At 36.8% G+C, this 21,538-nt stretch overlaps 1 protein-coding gene across 1 annotated transcript in view; it reads left to right on the top strand.

The window, feature by feature from the left end:
- The window catches only part of EYA1 (EYA transcriptional coactivator and phosphatase 1), a 178,046-nt gene extending 157,791 nt beyond the window's left edge, over positions 1–20,255 (top strand). Inside the window, exon 18 of the mRNA XM_046013512.1 lies at positions 18,332–20,255. Within this exon, the coding sequence (XP_045869468.1) occupies positions 18,332–18,412 (81 nt within the window). The 3' untranslated portion in view covers positions 18,413–20,255. The remainder of the gene's footprint in view (positions 1–18,331) is intronic.
- The last annotated feature ends 1,283 nt before the right edge of the window (positions 20,256–21,538 follow it).

A 21,538-nucleotide genomic window follows, 5' to 3' on the forward strand; every position in this document is an offset into this window, starting at 1 on the left:
TTGTTTATAAGAATTTAATTATAGTACTCACTCACACTTTAATTGGAGAAGTTGTAAATAGCTTGACTGTTCGAGCAGACAGCCCAGGTTTGAATTATAGCTCCACTGCTTACCAGTTCTGTGACTTTGAGCAAGCTATGGATCCCTCCTCCTTCTCTTTCCTTATCTATAAATAGCAGTAATAACAACATCTAGCTCATTGGGCTATTTTAAGAATTACATTTGTTTAAGATGTAAAACACATAACACAGAGCCTTGTCTTATAAAGTGTGCAATAAGTGTTAAAACTGCTATTAATTATTTGTGGATATGCCTGTTTCAGCAGTAAAAGATAAGCTCAAGAGATAGGGATCTTATTTTGCTTAGTTTGTCATTTGAGACTTTGTTTTCAGTTTTGTTTTGTTTTATTGGGTTTTTTTTTTTTTTACAACTCCCTAAATCTTAGCTCAGTCATACTCTCTAAATATCTTTTAAACTGAAGAGTGTTAAGTATTTTATAAGGTTACCCAATAGAATTATTTTCCCTTCCTTTCCCCGCACACTGACTCATAGAAACCACTGTAGATTTCCATGAAGGAAGCAACAATTCAGCTCTTCTGGAGTATTCTAGTATATAACAGAAGTGACCCATAAAGTCACCAGAACATAGATTCAGCATTCAGCACGACACGTGGCCAGCCTTCTTAGAGAGCCTAAAGATGATTTAATTCACCTTCAGGGCCTCTGAATTCTAAGAAAAACAGAGAAAGAAACCCTAATTTTATAAATAATATATTATGTGATTTATACCCATTGATACACAATGTGCCCAGGATTACATGCTTCCCCAAGTGGGATCGGTGTGGTCTGAAACCCACACACGCTTCAGATCCAATAGAGGTTGATGCAAAGCTGCATTTGCTACATACAACCCCTAGCTCTGACATTCCAACTTTACCAGGGGGCAACCACCATGATCATTAGGTACATCTGTCAGCCCTTTGGGCTATTTCCATAAAGTGAAATTTTTCCCAGGCTAAATTAGAATACCTAAAACTCAGCCCCGGTGAGTTAAAGAGGATGTTTAATGGGAATCCAGACTCAAGTCTTCTTCCTGGGAAAAGCCTCTGGAATCCTCCATGCCTTTCCTAGGCAGGACCTCCTACTGGGTAGTGGGATAGACGTGCACGCTTTGAACAGCATAGAGATGAAGAGCCACATCTCATGCCCCTGCAGCCCGGGGGCACAGATGTGACTCTGGCACATCCGAGCCAATGCTCAGCTGCTCATCCTCCCTCTGGTAGTCACCAAAAAGTTGAGCTTCAGGAGAAGGTTGCCAAAATGTGGCTTTCCAGCTTGTGGTAGGCAGAAGGATGCTTATAAAAGGGATGACTTCTTATGCCAGGAATCCTTTGGGCCCTAGCAAGGCTTCTGTATGGGTAAGTCACTTCCTAAAGCTTTCAGAGAAGCAGGTTTCTTAGATGTTCGTCATGGGTGAACATAACATGGAAAAAGTAAAGGAATTCTTGGTTTGATATTAGAACTGGAAGTGGTAATGGGGCTAAGAGTATTTGTTCTCTTGGCAGAACGGTGAAAACCGTTTCCACTGTTTATCTTTGGATGTGTTATTCTTTTTATTTGGGACAGACATACCTGTGCCAAAAAGAATTGGGCAGTTGCCTGTGAAGAATATCCTCTTTGGATTTTTTGACTGGAATGAGTATTCTTAGCTTCCACTCTCTGGTTTGATGTTGTGGGATGAGTATATGTCGTAAGGATCCAGTAGTATGTGTTACAAACTCTTTGCACCTTAAGACTTACCGGTGTGGGGACTCTGACAAAAATGTGAGCAGGAGTTAGAAGACTGTTTATATGTTGTGTGTACAATGTACAGATTTTTCAGAAAGTTCAGATTCCTGATTATCTCACATGAAATTAGTTGTCATCAATCTATCATCCACAGTGACCAACTGACCATTTCTTTCTTATATTCTGTCTAACGTTGTTAGGTCAGCTAGTACTTAAATAGCAGTATTCTGTGCATGAGTTAAACAACAGGAATCTAATAATTCACAATAGAAGAGTCTCTTTCTAAGTGGTCTTCTGCAGAGAAATAAGAGAATATTTAACTTAGGGAAAATGCTTAATTTAGGGGGAAAAGAATACTACTTAGCAATATCCCACTTTAAAAACTATATAAAAATTCAAGCTAAAGAAAAAAAAATTCAAGCTAAAGAAATAAATTAAGAGATAGTTATCCATGCTGTCAAAAGATTAACAATCATAATGGTGAGAAAGAAGAATTATTACCAGTGACAAACCCCTTATTATGTTCCACTCTGTCTTTTGGGCACTTTCTAGCCATTATCTCATTAAATCCTTATCATAATTCTATGAGAAATGAGTTCTTCGACCTGCTTTATATATGAGAAAACCAAGGTGCAGGAAGGTGAATAATTTGGCCAAGACCACATAATTTAGAAGTAGCCAAACTAGGATTTGAAGCTAATTATATCCATGAGATGGAGCACGAAGTTCCTTTAAATTATAAACTTGATTTATATATCATAAATATTACTTGATTTTTTTAAAAAAAGAATTTCATGCTTTTTAAAAAAATTATTAGAATAAAGTGTACAATATTTGCTTCTTTTGGTAGGCAGATAGAACTATTTAAGTGTTCTCTTTCTCCTAAGTTTACATTCATCATTAAAGTTTTGAAAAATAAATCATTGAGCATTTTCGATTATTAAATAAAATAGTGAACCAGTCAAGTTCCGCAAGTTTGAACGCTAAAACGCTTTGCAAAATCAAAACATTTTGCAGTTTTTCTAAGTCAATTTTAACCATTTAGCTTGTCTCTCCTAGTTTCCTAAGTCCTTTTAAAAATCTAATAGAACATTCTTTCTTTTTCCCTGTAGAGATGTCTTTCATCTCTCTAAATAATGTTCTTTTGCTTGAGGTAGTTACTTTTTTCAAGCTCAGAAATGAAACCAGTAAGTATTCTGCCAGTCGTCTGTTTCGTTATGGTCAATTGAAGTCTGTTCTGTCATCTTTGTTCTCTTTGCCAGTATAGTCCTGGGGCTTTCAGTAATTTTATCTAATTCTATAATTCGTATCATTAAAACATACCCCATCAAAGAGAAAAAGTTGAAAATACCTTTGTTTATTTAAAAGAACAACTTTCTTCCCAAAAGATTGCATGAAAGAGTTTTCTGCAAGCACCTCTTTGTTCCTAGAAAGACTGCAGAGAATGTGAGATGAGCCATATGGATAACTTTCTCTGCCCTGGGTCTTCTGTTGTCAAGATCTGCCAGGCTTTCTTTTTTAGCATAGGATTCCATGTTTCCCTAATGCAGCATCTTTTGCATGACAACGATAGGCATTTAGATGATTTTTTACAAGTCAAAATGTAAATAATATTCTTCTGCATACCAGTAGCAATTTTCGATTCTAGAGTAAAAGTGGCCTTGTTTTAGAACTCCACAACTAAACTAAACTTACTTGAGATAGGTTGCTGGTGAACACCAGGGAGAAAGTGATAGGCATCCATTATTCTGTATAATGGCAAAGGCTTCATCAATAAATGTCCATTTTATGTATGTGTGTATGTTTGTATGTATGTATGTATATACTTAAGTCTAGCGGACACACCCTGTTACATTAGGTTCGGATGTACAGCACAGTTATTCTACAGCTCTATACTGTGCTCCTTACAAGGGTAGCTACCATCTGTCACCATACTACACTATTACACTATTACAATACCACTGATTATATTCCCTTGCTGTGCTTTTGATCACCATGACTTATTCATTCCATAACTGGAAGCCAGGACCTACCACTCTGCTTCATCTATTCTGCCTATCCCCCCACCCTTATCACCTCTGGCAACCAGTATATTCTCTGAACTTAGGGGCTGTTTCAGCTTTTTTGTTTGTTCGTTTATAGGTTTTGTTTTTTAGATTCTACACAGAAGTGAAATCACATGGCATTTGTCTTTCTCTGACTTATTGCACTTATACCCTCTAGGTCTGTCCATGTTGCCACAAATGGTAAGATCTCACTTTTTCTGTGGCTGAATTAATATTCATATATATATATATATGTGTGTGTGTGTGTGTGTGTATATATATATATATGTATGTATGTATGTATGTACGTATATATCTCATATCTTCTTTATCCATTCAGCTATCAGTGGACACTTAGGTTGCTTCCATATCCTGGCTATTGGAAATAATGCTGCAATAAATTTAAGGATGCAGATACCTTTTGAATTAGTGTTTTTATTTTCTTTGGGTAACTAGTAGTGGAATTACTGAATCATATGGCATTTTGTATTTTTAATCTTTTTTAAGGAACCTCCATACTGTTTTCCACAGTGGTTGCAGCAATTTACATTCCCACCAACAGTGCACGAGGGTTTCTTCTCTACATTCTCACCAACACTTATTGCTTGTCTTTTTGATACTAGCCATTCTAATTGTTATAAGGTAACAGAGATCACTGTGGTTTTCATTTGCATTTCCCTGATGATTAGTGATCTGCTGAGCATCTTTTGCTGTGTCTAATTGTCATCTGTAGGTCCTCTTTGGAAAAATGTGTATACAAGTCCTCTGCCCACTTTTTAATCAGATTATTTGTTTTTCTGGTGTTGGCTTATGTAAGTTCTTTATGTATTTTGGATAGCAACTCCTTATCAGATATGTCATTTGCAAATACCTTCTCTCATTCAGGTGGTTCCCTTTTCATTTTGTTGATGCTTCCCTTTGTTATGCAAAAGGATTTTTATTTTGGGGTGGTCCAAATAGTTTTTGCTTTTGTATCCTTTGCCTTAGGAGACATCATCTAGCAAAATGTTGCTAAAGCCCATGTCACAGAGATTACCACCTATGTTTTTTTCCAGGACTGTGATGGTTTCAGGTCTCACATTCAAGTCGTGCATCCATTTTGAGTTTATTTTTGTATCCGGTGTAAGAAAGCGGTCTAGTTTTATTCTTTTATATATAATGGTCCAATCTCCCCAGTACCGTTTATTGAAGAGACTGCCTTTTCCCTACTGTATATTCTTGACTCCTTTGTTGTAGATTGATTGACCATATGCATATGGGTTTATTTCTGGGCTATTTTGTTCCATTTATCTGTGTGTGTGTTTTGTGCCAGCACCATATTATTTTGATTACTACAGCTTTTATAGTATACCTTGAAATCTAAGATTGTGATACCCAGCTTACAGTTTAGAACATTTTGTTCTAGTTCTTTTTGTTTGTTTGTTTAAGATTTTATTTATTTATTTATGAGAGAGAGAGTTCATGAGAGAGAGAGTAGAGGGAGAGGGAGAAGCAGACTCCCCGCTGAGCAGGGAGCCCTATGTGGGACTCGATCCCAGGATCCTGGGATCATGACCTGAGCTGAAGGCAGATGTTAACTCACTGAGCCACCCAGGCGTCCCCATTTGTTCTTGTTCTGCAAAAAAAATACTATTGGTATTTCAATATTGGTTGCACTGAATCTGTAGATCACTTGGGGTAGTATGGGAATTTTTTTTTTTAATATTTTATTTTATTTATTTGTCAGAGAGAAGGAGAGAGAGAGAGAGCACACAGGCAGGCAGAGAGGCAGGCAGAGGTGGAGAGAGAAGCAGGCTCCCTGCCGAGCAAGGAGGCCATGCGGGACTCGCTCCCAGGACCCTGGGATCATGACCCGAGCTGAAGGCAGCGGCTTAACCCACTGAGCCATCCAGGCGTCTCTAGTATGGGAATTTTAACAGTATTGATTCTTTGAATCCATGAGCATAGAATATCTTTTCATTTGTGTCATCTTTAATTTCTTTCTTCAGTGTTTTATAGTTTTCAGGTATAGTTCACTCATCATCTTAAGTTTACTCCTAGGTATTTTATCCTTTTTGATGCAATTATAGATAGAATTGTTTTCTTGATTTCTTTTTGCTACCTCATTATGAGTTCTAATACTTTTTTGCATGGGTTTTTAAGGTTTCCTATATATAGTATCATGTCATCTGCAAATAGTGACAGTTTACTTTTTCTTTACCAGTTGGATGGCTTTTATTTCTTATCATTGCTGCAGCTAGGACTTCTATTTTAGTCTATTTATCTTTTATTTCTAATTTTTCTACATTGAATAAGAGAGATAAGAATGGATATCTTGTCTTGTTCCTGATCTTAGAGGAAAAGCTCCCAGTCTTCTGTAATGTAGTGTGATGTTTGCTTTGGGTTTATCATATATGACCTTTGTTATATGGAGGTATACTCCTCTGAATCCACTTTGTTGACTTTTTATCATGAAAGTATGATGGATTTTGTCAGATGCTTTTTCTGCTTCTATTAAGATTGCAAATTGAGATAATTTTTATCCTTGATTTTGTTAAGGTGGTGTATCACTTTGATTTCCAGAAATTGAAGCATCCTTGCATCCACGGAATAAATCATACTTGATCATGGTGAAAGATCCTTTTAATGTATTGTTGAATGTGATTTTCTAATTTTTACTGAGGATTTTTGCATTTGTGTTCATCTGGGTATTGGCCTGTAGTTCGGGGTTTTTTGTTGTTTGTTTGGTTTTTTTTTAAAGATTTATTTATTTGACAGACAGAGATCACAAGTAGGCAGAGAGGCAGGCAGAGAGAGAGAGAGAGGAGGAAGCAGGCTCTCCGCTAAGCAGAGAGCCCGATGCGGGGATCCATCCCAGGACCCTGGGATCATGACCTGAGCTGAAGGCAGAGGCTTTAACCCGCTGGGCCACCCAGGCGCCCCTGTTTGTTTTTGTTTTTAAATGGTGTCTTTGCCTGGTTTTGGTAACAGGGTAGTGCTTGCTGGTCCTATAGAATGTATTTGGAAATTTTTCTTCCTCTATTGCTGGAAGTACTTTCAGAAGAACAGGTATTAACTCTTCTTTAAATGTTTGATAGACTACTCACTTTAGCAGCACATAAACTAAAACTGGAACAATAAATGTTTAACAGAATTCACCTATAAATCCATCTGATCCTGAACGTTTATCTGTTCGAAATTTTTGATTACTGACTCTGTTTCATTACTAGTAATTGGTCTATTTAGATTTTCTGTTTCTTTCTGATTTTTTTTAGATTATACATTTCTAGGAATTTATCCCTTTCTTCTTCATTGTCCAATTTGTTGGCATATGATTTTTCATTGTAGCCTCTAATAATACCTTGTATTTATGGTGTATGTTGTTAGTTCTCTTCTTTCATTTCTGATTTTATGGAAGTCCTCTTTTTTGTCTTGATGAGTCTGACTGAAGGTTTATCAATTTTGTTTAACTTTTCCAAGATCCAGCTCTTGGTTTCATTGATCTTTTCTATTTTTTTTTTAAGTCTATTTTACTTATTTCCACTCTGAACTTTATTATTTCCTTCTACCCACATACTGTGTTTTGTAATTCTTTTAAGTGTAAGGTTGGATTATTTATTTGAGATTTTCCTTATTTCTTGAAGTAGGCCTGGATCACTATAAATTTCCCTCTTGAAACTGCTTTCACTGGGTTCTAGAGATTTTGGACCTTTGTGTTTTTATTTTCAGTTGTCTGTATGTATTTTTTATTTCCTCTCTAATTTCTTTGTTGACCCATTAGCCTCCACATTGTGTTTTTTTCCAGTTTTTTAAAAATTGATTTTAGTTTTATACCATTGTGTCTGAAATGATACTTGAAATGATTTTGATCTTCTTAAATTTATTTTTTTTTAAGATTTATTTATTTATTTGGCAAAAAAGTCACAAGTAGGCAGAGAGGCAGACGGGGTGGGGGGGGGGGGGGAGCAGGCTCCCTGTCGAGCAGAGAGCCAAATGCAGGGCTGGATCCCAGGACCCTAAGACTATGACCTGAGCCAAAGGCAGAGGCTTAACCCACTGAGCGACCCAGGTGCCCTGATCTTCTTAAATTTATTGAGACTTGTTTTGTGGCCCAGCTTGTGAACTATTCAGGAGAACATATCAAGTACACTTGAGAAGAATTTGTATTCTGTGGTTTAACTCCATCTGTTAACTTCCAACTATTAACACCATTGAGTCTAATGTGTCATTCAGAGCCCTGTTGATTTTCTGTCTGGATGATCTACCCATTCATGTAAAGGGGGTGTTAAAGCGCTTTATACTTACTGTATTTCTGTCATTTTTTTCCTTTTGTGTCTGTTAATAGTTGTGTTATGTATTTAGGACTCTAATGTTGGATGCATAGATATTTACAATTATATCCTCTTGTTAGATTGATCTCTTTATCACTATGTAATGCCCTTCTTTCTTTTACAGTCTTTGTTTTAAAGTCCATTTTTGTCTGATATAAGCATTGCTACCCCAGCTTTTTTATCTCTGTCCATTTGCATGGAATATCTTTTTCCATCCCTTTACTTTCAACCTGTATGTGTCTTTAGATCTGAAGTGAGTCTCTTGTAGACAACATATAGATGGGTCTTTTTTTTTTTTTTTATCCATTCTTTCACCCTGTGTCTTTTGATTGGAGCATTTAGCCCATTTAAAATAATTATTGATAGGTATGTACTTATTGCTATTTTGTTCATTGATTTCTGGTTGTGTTTGTAGTTCTTCTCTGTTCCTGTGTTCTTCTCTTGCTCTCTTTCTTTGTGGCTGATGGATTCTTGAATGTTACATTTGGCTCTCTTTCTCTTTTTTTGCTTATGTATCTATTACTGGGTTTTGGTTTGTGGTTGCCATGAGGTTTATATATACTATCCTAAGTATATAGCAGCCTATATTAAGTTGATAGTCACTCAAAATCAAACACATAGTAAAAGAACTTCATTTTTACTTCTATGTTTTAGGTGCATATTGTTATAGTTTACATCTTTTTATTTTGTGAGTTCCCTTAACTAATTTTATATGTATACTTGGTTTTATTACCTTTGTCTTTAACCTTCATATTAGATTTATAAAAGACTTTTCTACTACCTTTACTGTATGTTTACTTTTACTTGTGAAATTTTGTCCTTTCATAATTTTCTTCTAATTATGGCCTTTTGCTTCCACTTAAAGATTCTAACATTTCTTATAAGGCCAGTTTTGTGGCGATAAACTCCTTTAACTTTTGCTTGTCTGGGAAAGTCTATCTATCCTTCAACTCCCAATGATAATCTTGCCCAGTATTCTTGGTTGTAGGTTTTTTTCCTTTTAGCTCCTTGAATAGATCATGCCACTTTCTTCTAGCCTGCCAAGTTTCCACTTAAAAATTAGCCAGTAGCTTTATAGGGTTTCCCTTATATATAACTAATTGCTTCTCTTGCTTTTAAAAACTTCTCTTTATCTTTAAACTTTGTCATTTTAATTATTATGTGTCATGGTATAGAGCTCATTGGGTTCATTTGTGTGGAATTCTCTGCACCTCTTTAACCTAGATGTCTCTTTCCCCAGATTAGGAAAGTTTTCTGCTGCTTTCTCTCACTCTTTTCTTTCTGGCACCTCTATAATGCAAATGTTTGTTTGCTTGATGTTGTCTAAGAGATCCTTTCGCCTGTCCTCTTTTTTTTTTTTTTTTTATTTATTTTTGCTATATAGCTTGGGTGTTTTCCATCACCCTGTCTTCCAGATCACTGACCTCTTCTTCTGCATCCTCTAATCTGCTGCCAATTCCCTCTAGTATATTTTTCATTTCAGTTATTATATTCTCCAACTTTGATTCTTTATTATATTTCCTTTTTGTTGAAATTCTCACTGAGTTCATCCACTCTTCAGTCCAGTGAGCATCTTTATGACCATTACTTTGAACTCTTTATCAGATAGATTGCTTCTCTCTATTTCAGTTAATTTGTGTTCTAAGGTTTTAGCTTGTTCTTTCTTTTGGAACATAATCCTGTCTCCTCATTTTGCTTGACTTTCTGTGTTTGTTTATATGAATTAAGCACAACAGCAATTTCTCTTAAACTTGAAGGAATGGTCCTGTGTATGGTCATCCTCTATGTAGACTCTGTATGCCTGGTGACTTTGGCTGAGATGCTGGAGCTATGACTGGTATGGTCTTGGTTACTCAGTGCTGGGGTTGCCCTGGTGCTCTTCCTGCAGAGAGCACCATGGCAGAATAGCTGAAGTGGATGTAAGCCAGTGTGTCTCAGAATATTTTATGTAGAAGTGCCATGGCAGGGTGGCTGTGGCCAAGGTAGGCATGGGCCATGACTTCTCAGGGTGCCCTGGGGAAAGTCATCTACAACAAAAATAGTACAGGCCTGGAGTGTTTGGGTTTGCTTTGTGCTTGTGTCACCTTGGCAAGATGACTGGAGCTACAAAGGACATGGGTAGACTGCCATCAGGTCACCTTTGTGGGACAGTTGGGGCTCCAGTGGGGTATGGGCTCACTGAGAGAATGGGTCAGTTCTACTGCCCAGCCCCTGCTTCTGTCCAGGCTATCAAGGTAGAAAGGGAACATAAAGCATGGCACTTGCCCACCCCTCCACTGCAGAGAGATTTTTCAGCAGCATTCTCACTGTTTGGTGGAGTTCTAGAGCTAGAGCCTTTATACACTAATTGCCCTTTATCCTGCAGCTTTTGTGCCCCAGGACAGACAAATATATTCAGGGTTTCTTGGTACTATCCCACCCTGCTATGATTCACAGCATTGGAAGTGAGGGTTCACGTCTCTGTTTCTCTATGTAGTCTGTCTTTGGTTGTGAAGAAGCTGTTCAATCAGCTCGCAATGCTTCAGAAGATATTACTAAATAAGTGCCTACTTAGTGTGTTCATGGAGGAGGCGGGTTCAGGGTCTTCTTCATTGCCATCCATACTAGACAAACAAAAAATGTCCATTTTAAATGTGAACTCCAAAATTTGCTGAAATCCAAGATGAAATGGAGAATCTGATTAATAATGCTCAATTCCAAGCTTATTAAGAAAAATGAGAGCCGCTTTTGTAAAATAAAAATAATGATAATAATATCTTTAATGAATTTTTTTCTTATAGATTTTGAGATATGGGGATTACTAACACCAAGTACAGAGAATTTTATTATTCTAAAGCCATTTCACTTAGTTCTTAATGAGAACATTATATATGCCAGGTCTTGAATTGGATTTTATCTTTGTTCTTAAAGAATTCACTTTGGTCTAGAGTAGGAACAGATATGCAAATAATAAAAGAGCAATGCTGTGCAATTAATTTCATGCTGAAGTTTTAGAATAATCTATCTTCCAAGATCTTTTTATTTATAATTTGGGAAGTATTTGTACATCCATATGCAAATTTTCCGGACATAATATGAAAGCAAAGCTATGTTCATTTTTTCCCATACAAATTGCAACTATAAACTTTTTTCTGTACCTGTTTTTTTGTTTATTTTTACAATATATTCTGGCAGTCATTCCATATCAGTGCATGGAGTTCTGTATCTCTAATTCTTTTAAATGGCAGCACTAGCATTCTATTACTTGGATGTGCTACACTTCAATGAGTCCCTTGGGGCGAATATTTAGGTGGTTTCCCATATTTACTATTACAAACAGTTCTGTAGTGAATGGTCTTCATGTGATTCATGCATGGGCAACTGTGTCTGTGGTATAAATTCCTAGAAGTACACTACCTGAGCCAAAGGTTATATCCTTTCGTGGTTTTAAACATTTTATTAATATATTCCTCAGCAAAATTCAGTTTACATGTGAGTGTTCATGCACCCAACTTTTTTTCTGTTAGTAATTTTATGTATATCTAGAAAGGATAAATGCAAAATACTAGATGAGGAGGAGAAATAGAGGGATTTGAAGAGTTGCACATGTGGACAAGAGGATCAGAAAGGATGTGTCATTTTCCCATTAGGGAATATTTTGGTTCTAATAACCCAAAAATGTGTGCTACTTTCCAAGATCTTGGCTTTCATATCTATTTCTCTCAACATATGCCTAATCTTGATAAACTAATAATATACTCATCAGTTTCAGCTATTTTTTCTGTTTATATTTGTAGTTAGCTCTGTTTTTAGTCCCATGGCTCTCATTATGTAATGGAGTATCTCCATTTAGGCATCCTAAGTCATCCCATCTGAATATCAGCTAATAAAGTAACTCAGTTCACCCCTTAAATTTGCCTGGTATTCTCCTCCTCCAACCCATCACCAAGACAATATGTTATTGTTTCTTCATGTGGCTCCTATCCATTGTACACATTCCATTTCCATTATCCCTTGGCATAATTTCTCTGCTACTGGACAGCCACACCTCCAATCCATCCTTCGTAGGTAGATATTCCAAATGCTTCTACTTGGAAAAAGCTCCTTCCTTACTAGTCTTTATTTTGAACATACCATCCCAGCCCCATCATGTCACACTAAATGCTCTGTTCATCCCACCTATCAGCCTTATTATATACGATCTCCTGATTTGGAGTCCACATCTTTCCCATCTAGCTAACCAGCTTTGCCCATTCTTCAAATTCAGTGCAGGCCCAACTTACCCTCTCCAGCTTATAACCAAGCCCTCTTCACTCTGAATGCATTCACTGATTTTTTGTTTTATTGAGATATAATTGGTAGACATCACTATATAAATTTGAGAAGGTGTACAGCATAAAAATTTTGGTTACTTATATTGTGAAGTGATTGCCACAATAAGTAATAGGTTTAGTTAACAACTATCATCATAGCTACAAAAAAAATGTTTTTTAAAAATGTTTTTCCTTACACTGAGCAGTCTTAGAATCTACTCCTAAATTTTAAAACATGCTATAAAGCAGTGTTATTTTTCTTACAACCAGAACTTTTTATATCTTTAATTTACCTTCATCTAATTCCTCCGCTCCCTGAGTCTGGTAACCACAAATCTGATCTTTTTTCCTGTGAGTTTGGGTTTTTTTTTTTTAAGATTCTACCTATGAGTGAGATCATACAGTATTTATCTTTCCCTGACTTGTTTTACTTGGCGTAAGGTCTATCAATGTTGTTGTGAATGTTAAGATTTTCTATCTTATGGTTGAATAATAGTCCATCGTATATAGATGCCACAAATCTTTTATCTATTCATTCATCAGTGGACACTTAGGTTGTCTCCATGTCTTGGCTATTATGAATAATGCTGTAATGAACATAAGGGTACAGATGTCTCTTCAACAATGTTTTCGTTTCCTTTGGATATATACCCAGAAGTGGAATTGCTGGATCATAGGGTAGTTTTTTTTTTTAGTTTTTTTTTTTTTAACATTCCCACCAGCAATACACAAGGGTTTCCTTTTCTCCACAATCTCACCAGCACTTTACTTCTTGTCCTTTCGATAATGGCTGTTCTCACAGACATGAGAATGTGGTTTTGCAATTCCCAGATTAGTGATGTTGAACATCTTTTCATGTATCTTTTGGCTGTCCGTATATCTTCTTTGGAGAAATGTTTATTTAGGTTCCCTGCCCATTTTTTAATCAGGTTATTTGTTGTTTCACTACTGATTTGTATGGATTCATTATATATATTGGATATTAATTCCTTATCCAATATATGGTTTACAAATATTATTTTTCCCCATTCTTTAGATTTCATTCTTTAGTCTTTCCATTTTGTTGACCATTTCTTTTGCTATGCAGAAGTATATTTTCAATGCAATCCACTTGTTTTTTTGCTTGTGCTTTAGGTGTCATGAACAAAAAAAAAAAAGAAAATCACTATCAAGATCCATGTCAAGGAATTTTTTAACGTTTTCTTCTAGGAGTTTTCTGATTTCTGGTCTTATATTTAAGTCTTTAAATGTTTGCAGCCGATTTTCTCAGGACCATTTATTGAAGAGACTGCCTTTTCTCCACTGAGTATTCTTGGCTCCATTGTCGAATATCATGTGACCATATACATGTGTTTTATTTCTGGGTGGTTGATTCTGTTCCATTGATGTATGTGTCTGTTTTTATGCTAGTAATATACTGTTTTTATTACCATAGCTTTATAATATACCTTGAAATCAGGAAATGTGATGTTTCCCACTTTCTTTCTCAGGATTGCTCTGTCCATTTGGGGTTATTTGCAATTCCATATAAATTTTACATTTGTTTTTTCTACTTCTCTAAAAAATGCCACTGAAATTGTGGTAGGGATTGCACTGGATCTGTGGGTGGCTTTGGGTATCATGGACATTTAAGCAGTATTAATTCTTCGAATCCATGAACATGAGATACCTTTCCTTTCGTTATATATTCGGTTTCTTTCATTCATGTCTTGTGTTTTTTAGGTAGCTATTTTCCTTGGTTAAGTTAATTCCTAACTTATTTTTTTACAGGTCATTTGGTATTAGTGCATAGCACTATGGATTTTTGTATGTTAATTTTGTATCCTGCAACTTTACTGAATTTGTTGGTTAGCTACCACTTCTTTTGTATGGAGTCTTTAGGGTTTTCTATATAAAATCATATCATCTGCAGATAGTTTTTTGTCCTTTTCAATTCTAATACCTCTTTTTTCTTGCCTGCTGGTTCTTGTCAGTGGGGGCATAGGTCATGCAGATTATTTTATACATCTGTAGTAGATACAATATTCAAGTCAAAGACTTTATTAAACCTAGAAGCAACCTTGAGTCATTTCCCCTAAACCTTCATGTTACAGATAAATAAACAGGGGCTCCAGGAAAACTGCCATAACTCAAAATCCTATAACTAATGTCAGAGTTGAGAGTATAACCCAGTTCTCCTCATCCTGGCACCTGCTTTTCTTTTGCCACTTTATCTCTCTGACTTCATATAAGAAATATCTGTTCCAGGGGCGCCTGGGTGGCTCAGTGGGTTAAAGCCTCTGCCTTCAGCTCAGGTCATGATCCCGGAGTCCTGGGATCGAGCCCCACATTGGGCTTTCTGCTCCGCGGGGAGCCTGCTTCCTCCTCTCTCTCTGCCTGCCTCTCTGCCTACTTGTGATCTCTGTCTGTCAAATAAATAAATAAAATCTTTAGAAAAAGAGAAAAAAAAGAAATATCTGTTCCAGGTTTAATACTGACATGGAAAGAAATTATTTTCTTGCACCCAGTTGTGCTGGGAAGCTCTCGTCCATTCATAAACTCTTTGCATCAGTTTCTGGTGAATTAGGGAAAGCATTTTGTAATATTAGTTCTAATTATTTGTGAACATGAGTTTGCGTTTCCTCTCCCCTGGATTCAGTCTTCTTATAATGAATCACTTAATATTAAATACGCTTTTCTTAAAGTAGAAGCCCAGTGAGTTTTGTGAGACTGGAACTGCTGATTCTAACAGAGATCATTAGCCTTCATGTTATGAAATAGTGCTGAAGATGGAGTTGCTGTCCTTGTATAGGGATGCTCCCAGAAACTACCTCTTCCCTTTCGTATACACCTAAGGTTTGCCAGTATTACTGTGGAGCTTTTTGCAGTTTGGCTCAAATGAATGACCCCATCATTGCCATCTTGTAATGAGTTGTGTCTATAATATACCACAGCCATATTTCATCACTTGAATTTGTTTCAGGGTGCTACTTGATCAGTGGTTCTTAATAATACTCTATAGGAGGAAGAAGCTATTACTATTTCCATGAAGAAGCCACTCCAGGGCTCCTTGTGAATAACCTTGCCTTTCCATAACCTGTTTTGAGGATGGTTTAAAACATTTTCTATTACCTGTGCTCAGGCTGGAATCAACTCCCAGAACTGTGAAGATAAGACACACAACCATTGTAGGACTTAGTTTACTATGGAATTAAAATTCCCAATGTTTATCTTAACATGTACCCAAGAAATTAGTTGGATCTTCTTCAGTTCCCTTTCCAATTTCTCTGCCATTCTACAGTACATACGGCTGAGTACTCCAATGGCTCTCAAATGTGTTTTGTTGTCACTGGGAAACATATCTAATTCAGATAATCAACATGCAAAAGACTTTGGCTGAACTTACTTTGTAAAAAAAAAAAAAAAAGCATCCACTTCTTACAAGTGATATATATTGATATATATTTATGAAGGTAGCTGTCCTGTAAGTTTCTAGATAGCTATCTGAAGAGCCTTAAGCATTCTCTGCCACATCCTGAAATAACAGCAACAGAACAACTCTACAGCAACCTTTGTTCAGTTGTTCATGAGAGGTAGCTTTGGGGAAGGACAACAAATCTCTGACACATTGGAGAAAATAAAGCAAATAAGAAAAATACACAAGTTAATTAAAAATAAAAGGATATTAAAATAGATGGTTGAATATACAAGAATGCTGTATATATATATATATATATAGCATATATGTGTATATAGTTGAACACTCGAAAACTTTTAAAATAGTGAACGCTTTTCCTTAAAAATGATGTGTCAAACGTGGACTCGAAATTTAGTAAAAATGAGCGGGTTGCTAAATGGTGCATCTATTTATATACACAATTTCAAATATGAGCGTGCGTACATAAAAGGTATAGAAAAAGGTTATCTGGATAGTCGGATTAGAAATGATTTGCTTTTCCCTATAAAACTGAAGTTCTACATTATACAAATATTTTACAGTACACAGATTTTTATTCTAATAGAAAAAAAAAGTTTTCTGTGTTAACATTTTTCAGATCTGACCTATAATTTTTCAGTGTCCCTCACTCAACAGAATGTAGGAGGGAGTGTTTGTGTTTCAAGCTATATACTATAGTGCTGATAATTTATACTACTGGATTAAAATCCCACTGAGAAGAGTTAGAAGGCATTACAGCCTCTGGGCTTAAGCTTCAGACCTGACCTGATGTGAATCAAGGGTTCACTCCATACCAGCTGTTATTTAAACCTGTCCGCTCCTCCTCCAAGACTCAGTTTTTTCTTCGATGACACCATGATGGTATTACGTATCTATCCCTGAAGTTATAGAGAGGCTTGAATCTGAGACTGTATATAAAGTGCTTAGGACAGTGCCTGACAAAATACTCCCTAAATTACCGCTGTCATTATCATCGATGACCTCCTTGTAGGCCCTGCTCCACGTGGCTCCTGCAGTCAATCATGTCTTTCTCACAGATACAGTCAGTATCTTAACAATGGAATTCCCCTTCCTTCTCTGCCCCAGCTTCCCAGGCCAAAGGAACTGGCTCCTCCTAGTCCTTTCATAACACACAGATAAAGGTTCCTGACTGTTGTGCATTTCCACGTCTCACCCACAGACTGCACCATCCCTGCAGATGCGGAAAGTGAATGAATGAATGCAAAGGAGTCCGGTCTGTTTTTGTAGTCAAAAGTTGACAAGTAGATCATCCTAAAACTTTGGAAAGAGGTCTTCTGGGACTCAATGCTGGACTATTGTTATTGAAAGATAACAAAGATAGGGAGTCCAGAAAGGTCAACATATGATACTGGACTGTGCTACATGCTTTTAGTAGATTGCTTGAGACAAAGGCATTGTTAATAACTTCATAGTTTGCATTCTCAGAATACAACAGTTGTGTGATCTGCATCAAAAGAGTTACTTGCTTCCACTTTCAGGTACAGATAAGTCCCCCACCCAAAACTCTTATGTTCCTCTGTTTGCTTCCATGACAAATTCTTCTTTTCGTCTGATTGTAATTCCTTTTGCACCGTAACTGCAAAGTATAGTCAGGCCTTCACACTATTTCTTCTGTTTTGTTTTAAAAAGCGGTTTTTCTATGGGCTAAGTAGAATGTTGTCTTCTGAAAAACGAGGATTACCTTTCCTTTGTTTGAAAAAGATTTTGCTGATGCGTAAGTACTTACTATAGAGCTTTGAGCAGTAAGGGTTTATAATCATGTTTTCATCCTTCAGGGATGAGGTAATCTCTCTTCTTTTCCTGTTTTTCTTATCGCTGGCTGACTCAGGTGTTTTACAAAGAGTCTCATCGTTTAAACTAGATTTTTAGGCTGATTTTTTTTTTAAACAACTACCAGAAAAACCGTTCGATCGTCATTTAAAGTTTTCCCATATGGTAAAGCCATTATAAGGTCAATGTGAAGAATGCCTAATGGAAGTAAATGAAAAAAAGCTGCTTCTTACATGAGCAAAATTAAGTTTTGAAAAATGTAAAATGCTACCATCTAAGGAAAACTGCTTAAACTTTTAGCATTATAAATCCTCTTGCTCCATATTTTGAAAGGCAACCGTGTTTGACAAAGTTTCCTTCATAGCTGTTGTGTTTTATGTACAGTTTGGGATTGGCATTCAAGTCACAGTACAGATCGACTTCAGAGATATCCATCACTTTCTTAAAAGAAGCAGACTCCAGATTATATTTTAAAGTGCAGTCCAGTAGTCTTCGGGGAGGATTAAGTTTGAATTTTTGTTTTAAACAGATGTGATGTTAAGCTCTTCCCTGGCAGTTCTCACAATGCTGAGAAAAAGGGATGAGCGTTGTAGCGAATTTCAAAAGCAGGGTTAAGGCTTCGTGCTGGGAGCATGGCCTGTCCTCACCGTGTGTCTGCCCCTTTCACAGCACGCCATGCCCTTCTGGAGGATCTCCAGTCACTCGGACCTCATGGCCCTCCATCATGCCTTGGAACTGGAGTACCTGTAACAGCCACCTAGCACTTTGGAACCGCACAACTGCCCTGTGACCAGGAACAAATCCAGCAGGCCTGAGGCCTGTGTCAGCGCTGGAGTACCCAATGTCGCGATTTCACCATGTGGACGCACAGCTGCCGACGGTCTTCACCTCTGCCCTTGTGGTAAATGAAGGACCACACCGATCTCTTCAGACCAGCTGTTGACTCTAGTACTGTGAATCCCATGAGAAGAAGCCATGAGAATGTTCTAGTACAGTGTGATGTGTCTTTGCCACAGTAACTACATGGTTCAAACCTGTGAAGAAAGGACCTGCAGACGCTTCCATTGTTCACATCTTCAATGTGACATAAACATTAGCTTCTCCAATACAGCAAACTTGATTGCACAACAAAGACTGAAATGTGTTTCTCAAATGCCAGTGAGGGGATCTTCTTGGAAAGAAAGTTTACTTTTTTGGTGTCTCATACCCAGGGTAATCTGTACATCTCTACTTATTTATGAACAGACTTTTTAAAAACAGCTTTAATTGAGGTATGATTCCAGCACCATACAATTCACTCAACCAGACTTTTTTGACATCCAGTAACTGAAGAGACAGTAGCATCATTATAAGCGATTAAAGGCCTTTGCCTCACGACACAGCAAGTACTTTGAATCTTAGCACATTGCAAAGTAGTTTAAAGTATGTCTAATTTAAACGTATAATATGTACATCACTGAGACAATCATGTACAGAGAATTTTGGGTGTAAATTTGTAATAATGGATGATTCTTTTACATATTGTTTAGAAAATGATATTGAAAGGTAGCGATGCCTTGATAGCGATGTATGAGGCCATGTGTGCAGAAAGTCCTGTGCAGTGCCTTATCGAAGTACTGGGTATAAATATGTAGATAATGGAGTTTTTTGTTTGTTTGTTTTTAGATAATGTTGTCAAGACCAAAAGCATGGATGTTAATAGAAATTTGTTTTCCAAATTATTTTTCCCATCAGTTTTTTCTTCTTTTTTTGAATGCTGTTAGGAGGACCTTGGTAAAATACAGCAGTGTCTTAAATAATCTGAAAAACAAAACAAAACAAAAAAAAACAGTCCTCTTACAACCTCACTTTTTCAACTTCAACACTAATGTATTATATGTAACTACTTGAAAAAAAAATTATGCAAATTCTTCCCACAGAAAGAATGTAGATGATTATTAGATATATTTTATTAATAAAATGATTCATGAATTGGAGACTAGCCAAGTTTTGTGTGCTCAGATTAGAGGGTCTGCATTTTCTTGCTTAGATAAAGGAAGACATTATCACCTATCTGGAAATGAGCAAAACTTTTTGATCGTTCCTTCTGTTTTCCTCCACACCTTTCCCTCAATCCCACCCTCCCTGGAAAGTTCATTGCAGGCAGTGGACATGGCCCAATAATCATCACCAAGGTTATTCCTCACCTGCATTATCCATAAAGCATAAATCTGGGAAATAAAAATTGTCACCTTTGTTATGCCATAAGACAGTCTCTCTAAAAGTGATGCGTTTGGGCACTAGTTTTCATCTAAAACCTTCCGTTGTTATGAAATTACTTTTTGGATGAATTTTCTTTAATATTGAGGAAAAAAAAAAAAACACACACACCAGCTTTAACCCAAAGTAGCTAAAGAGCTGCTCTTATCTTTTCCTGAAGTTTCATGTTGCTGCTAAAATTAGTTGTGAGTTTTCCAAATTGCTTAAAAATTGAATTTGGGTATTTTTTTCTTTTTTTGCTTGAAGCAAACAGAAGACAATTTTTTAGCCTTTTCATTTTATGTTTTTGTACTCTGCAGATTGGAAAGCAGTTTATCCTGGCTTTACTGTATAAAGGTGTGTTGTGTCCACAATTGTGTACAGAATTTTTCTTCATTAATTTTGTGTTTAAATTAATAAAATTGATTTGTGAAGTACTGTAATCTCCTTGAATACATTCTCTTATCTCTCGTTTATGAGAAATAGAATCTTGGTTGCATTAGCATGCTTCTGGTCCAACAAAAGGAAGTGGTATGAAGTAATTGTAGTAATAATGGCTTTACCGGTCCTTGAGGAGACTAAACCAGAAGGGTAACATCTGTTTCTTTGATCACTGTAAGAACAGATGAACAGAAGGGCTCTACACTTCCCCTAAAACTATATAAACTGGACCCCCACTCGAATTTACCATAGAACAGAATTCAGCTTCAAGAATCTTGGATGACAGAGCATCGATTTAGCCACTCAAATACCATAGGGATAGCAAAATAAAGCAGTTCTATCTATAAAGAACATCCACAACACTTACCTCTAAAATTGGGCCAGATTAGTCACTGACAGGGAGCTATAAAACAGTACAACTTGCTTCCTCTTGGGATTCAACCTTAGAAACAATATTCATACACACAAACACATGAAAAATCAAAACATGAGGTTGTAGGCCTCATTTATCAGGACCACGATGTACGTTTTTCACAGGTACACACCCAGGCAAGTGGCTTGAGTGACGAAGTGCATGAGCATGTTTGGACAGCCTGAGAATAAAAAAAGTTTGGATAAAGTCCAGAGACAGGCAAGGATGGGGAGTGGAAGGACTTTTAAGTCTCAGGTAAAGAAAATAAGAAAAATGGGCAAAATGGAGGTTATATCCTCAAAAGATAATTTTTTTAAAGCAACGCTTCTAACATGTTACTACCTGACTATGTAAAGAGTTTCCTTTGACCACTGATTAGAACCCAAATTTTTCTACATGGCATTCCCAAGTTTCCAAGTATAGTATCTACTTTCTTCCCACCATAATCTCTCATTACTGCTATGAACAAACCTTCAGTGCACATTAACTGGACTCTTTCATGGACCAAACCACCTATAAGCATCCCTGCCTCGCCTGTTTTCAGAGCATTCCCATTTCCATCAATGACATCCTCCTCTCTCGGTGCAGGATTCTTCTTTGGAGCCTTCTTTCCCATCATGGCACACAGCATTAGCCCCTTTCCTGAACTTCTCCCACTCAATGTCTATAGTCTCATTGGAGTTCATATTGTTCCCTTCCATAAAGATTCTCTGGGACCCCACTATGGGAGGCATTGTCCTAGGTGCTAAGGAAGGTCCCTGCCCCTGAGGATGGGGTTTACACTA

Source organism: Meles meles, chromosome 1 (assembly GCF_922984935.1).
Source record: "Meles meles chromosome 1, mMelMel3.1 paternal haplotype, whole genome shotgun sequence".
NCBI lineage: Eukaryota > Metazoa > Chordata > Mammalia > Carnivora > Mustelidae > Meles > Meles meles.